At 47.3% G+C, this 2,330-nt stretch overlaps 1 protein-coding gene across 1 annotated transcript; it reads right to left on the reverse strand.

Moving 5' to 3' along the window:
* Positions 1–342: 342 nt before the first annotated feature.
* On the reverse strand, positions 343–1,443 carry LOC129393149 (rRNA 2'-O-methyltransferase fibrillarin-like). The gene has a single exon (XM_055092325.2). The coding sequence runs from the start codon at positions 1,401–1,403 to the stop codon at positions 504–506; it is 900 nt and encodes a 299-aa protein (XP_054948300.1). The 5' UTR covers positions 1,404–1,443; the 3' UTR covers positions 343–503.
* Positions 1,444–2,330: the final 887 nt, after the last annotated feature.

The raw sequence follows: 2,330 nt of genomic DNA on the forward strand, positions 1-2,330 counted from the left end.
GTTCCAAGTCTTTGCTATTGTGAATACTGCCGCAATAAACATACGTGTGCATGTGTCTTTATTACAGCATGATTTATAGTCCTTTGTGTATATACCCAGTAATGGAATGGCTGGGTCACATGGTATTTCTAGTTCTAGATACTTGAGGAATCACCACACTGACTTCCACAATGGTTGAACTAGTTTACCGTCCCAACAGTGTAAAAGTGTTCCTATTTCTCCACATCCTCTCCAGCACCTGCTGTTTCCTGATTTTTTAATGATCGCCATTCTAACTGGTGTGAGATGGTATCTCATTGTGGTTTTGATTTGCATTTCTCTGATGGCCAGTGATGATGAGCATTTTTTTTTTTTTTTGACGGATGAGTCTTTTAATAGAAAAACACACGTGCAACAGTATCAACACACATCTCTCGCAATCCTGACAGCGCTGAACTTCAGTTCCTCACCTTGGGGGGTGGCCTGTACACTCCCACGACCACGGCATGGTCTCTTTCATATGGCTAAAGGGTCAACTGCTCCTGCGGCTTCATGTTCTCCTGTTGCATCTTTTTCACTTCGGAGGCAAACACGGCCTCGGCTGAGGCTGTGGAGTCAATGGAGTTGGCCTTAATGGAAATCACAAAGTGTCCTCCATTACGCAGGAAGGTGTGGGCATTCAGGGCCACAATCCGGGTCTGGTCTGGCTGGGCCACATCAGCAAAGATCACATCCACCATTGCGATGAGCATGCGGTATTTGTGTGGGTGTTGAGCATCCTCGATCACAGGAATGATGTTGGTCCTCTTCTTGGCCAAGTTAATGAGGTCACGGCCAGAGCGGTGGGAGAACTCGACTGCATAGACTAGACCATCCGGACCAACGATGTCAGAGACATGGGAGACCGTGGTGCCCGAGGCAGCCCCGAGGTAGAGAACCTTAGCCCCCGGTTTGATGTGGATCTGGTCCACACCACCCAGGATTGCTGCTGCTAGCTTGGAGCGGAAGGGGTTCCAGGCTCGGTACTCAATTTTGTCATCTCCTTCCGAAATCAAGACTCTCTTCTCTCCATAAACTGATTCCCCAGGGACCAGGTTCTTGGTGACCAGTGCATCTTCCTTTCCTCGACAAATGAAGACACCCTCATGCCGATGCGGCTCCACCATCACATTCTTCCCCGACTGGTTTCCTCTTTTTCCTCCCCGACCACGACCCCGGTTGCCACCAGAATGGAAGCCTCCACCACCTCTTCCTCCTCCTCCACCGCCGCCGCCGCCTCCACCTCCTCCTCGTCCACGACCTCTAAAGCCTCCACCTCGACCTCGGCCCCCGCCAAAGCCCCCTCGGCCTCCACGACCACCACGGTCACCAAAGCCCCCTCGGCCGCCAAAGCCACCCCCACGGGGACTGAATCCTGGCTTCATGGCGAGCCCTGGTTTGTGGGGCTCCGGAGTCCGTGGCGTTCACAACTCGATGATGAGCATTTTTTCATGTGTTTTTTGGCTGCATAAATGTCTTCTTTTGAGAAGTGTCTGTTCGTGTCCTTCACCCACTTTTTGATGGGGTTGTTTGTGTTTTACTTGTAAATTTGTTTGAGTTTATTGTAGATTCTGGTTATTAGCCCTTTGTCAGATGAGTAGGTTGCAAAAATTTTCTCCCATTTTGTAGGTTGCCTGTTCACTCTGATGGTAGTTCCTTTTGCTGTGCAGAAGCTCTTTAATTTAATTAGATCCCCCTTGTCAATTTTGACTTTTGTTCCCATTGCTTTCGGTGTTTTACACATGAAGTCCTTGCCCATGCCTATGTCCTGAATGGTATTGCCTAGGTTTTCTTCTGGGGTTTTTATGATTTTAGGTCTAACATGTAAGTCTTTGATCCAACTTGAATTAATTTTTGTATAAGGTGTAAGGAAGGGATCCAGTTTCAGCTTTCTACATATGACTAGCCAGTTTTCCCAGCACCATTTATTAAATAGGGAATCCTTTCCGCATTGCTTGTTTTTGTCAGGTTTGTCAAAGATCAGACAGTGGTAGTTATGCGGCATTATTTCTGAGGGCTCTGTCCTGTTCCATTGATCTATGTCTGTGTTTTGGTACCAGTAACATGCTGTTTTGGTTACTGTAGCCTTGTAGTATAGTTTGAAGTCAGGTAGCGTGATGCCTCCAGCTTTGTTCTTTTGGCTTAGGATTGACTTGGTGATACGGGCTCTTTTTTGGTTCCATATGTACTTTAAAGTCATTTTTTCCAATTCTGTGAAGAAAGTCATTGGTAGCTTGCTGGGGATCGCATTGAATCTGTAAATTACCTTGGGCAGTATGGCCATTTTCATGATATTGATTCCTCCAACCCAA

This window comes from Pan paniscus, chromosome 8, assembly GCF_029289425.2.
Source record: "Pan paniscus chromosome 8, NHGRI_mPanPan1-v2.0_pri, whole genome shotgun sequence".
Lineage (NCBI taxonomy): Eukaryota > Metazoa > Chordata > Mammalia > Primates > Hominidae > Pan > Pan paniscus.

Coding starts and splice junctions, on each gene's coding strand:
- LOC129393149 (XM_055092325.2), bottom strand. CDS start 1,403: ATGAAGCCAGGATTCAGTCCCCGTGGGGGTGGCTTTGGCGGCCGAGGG.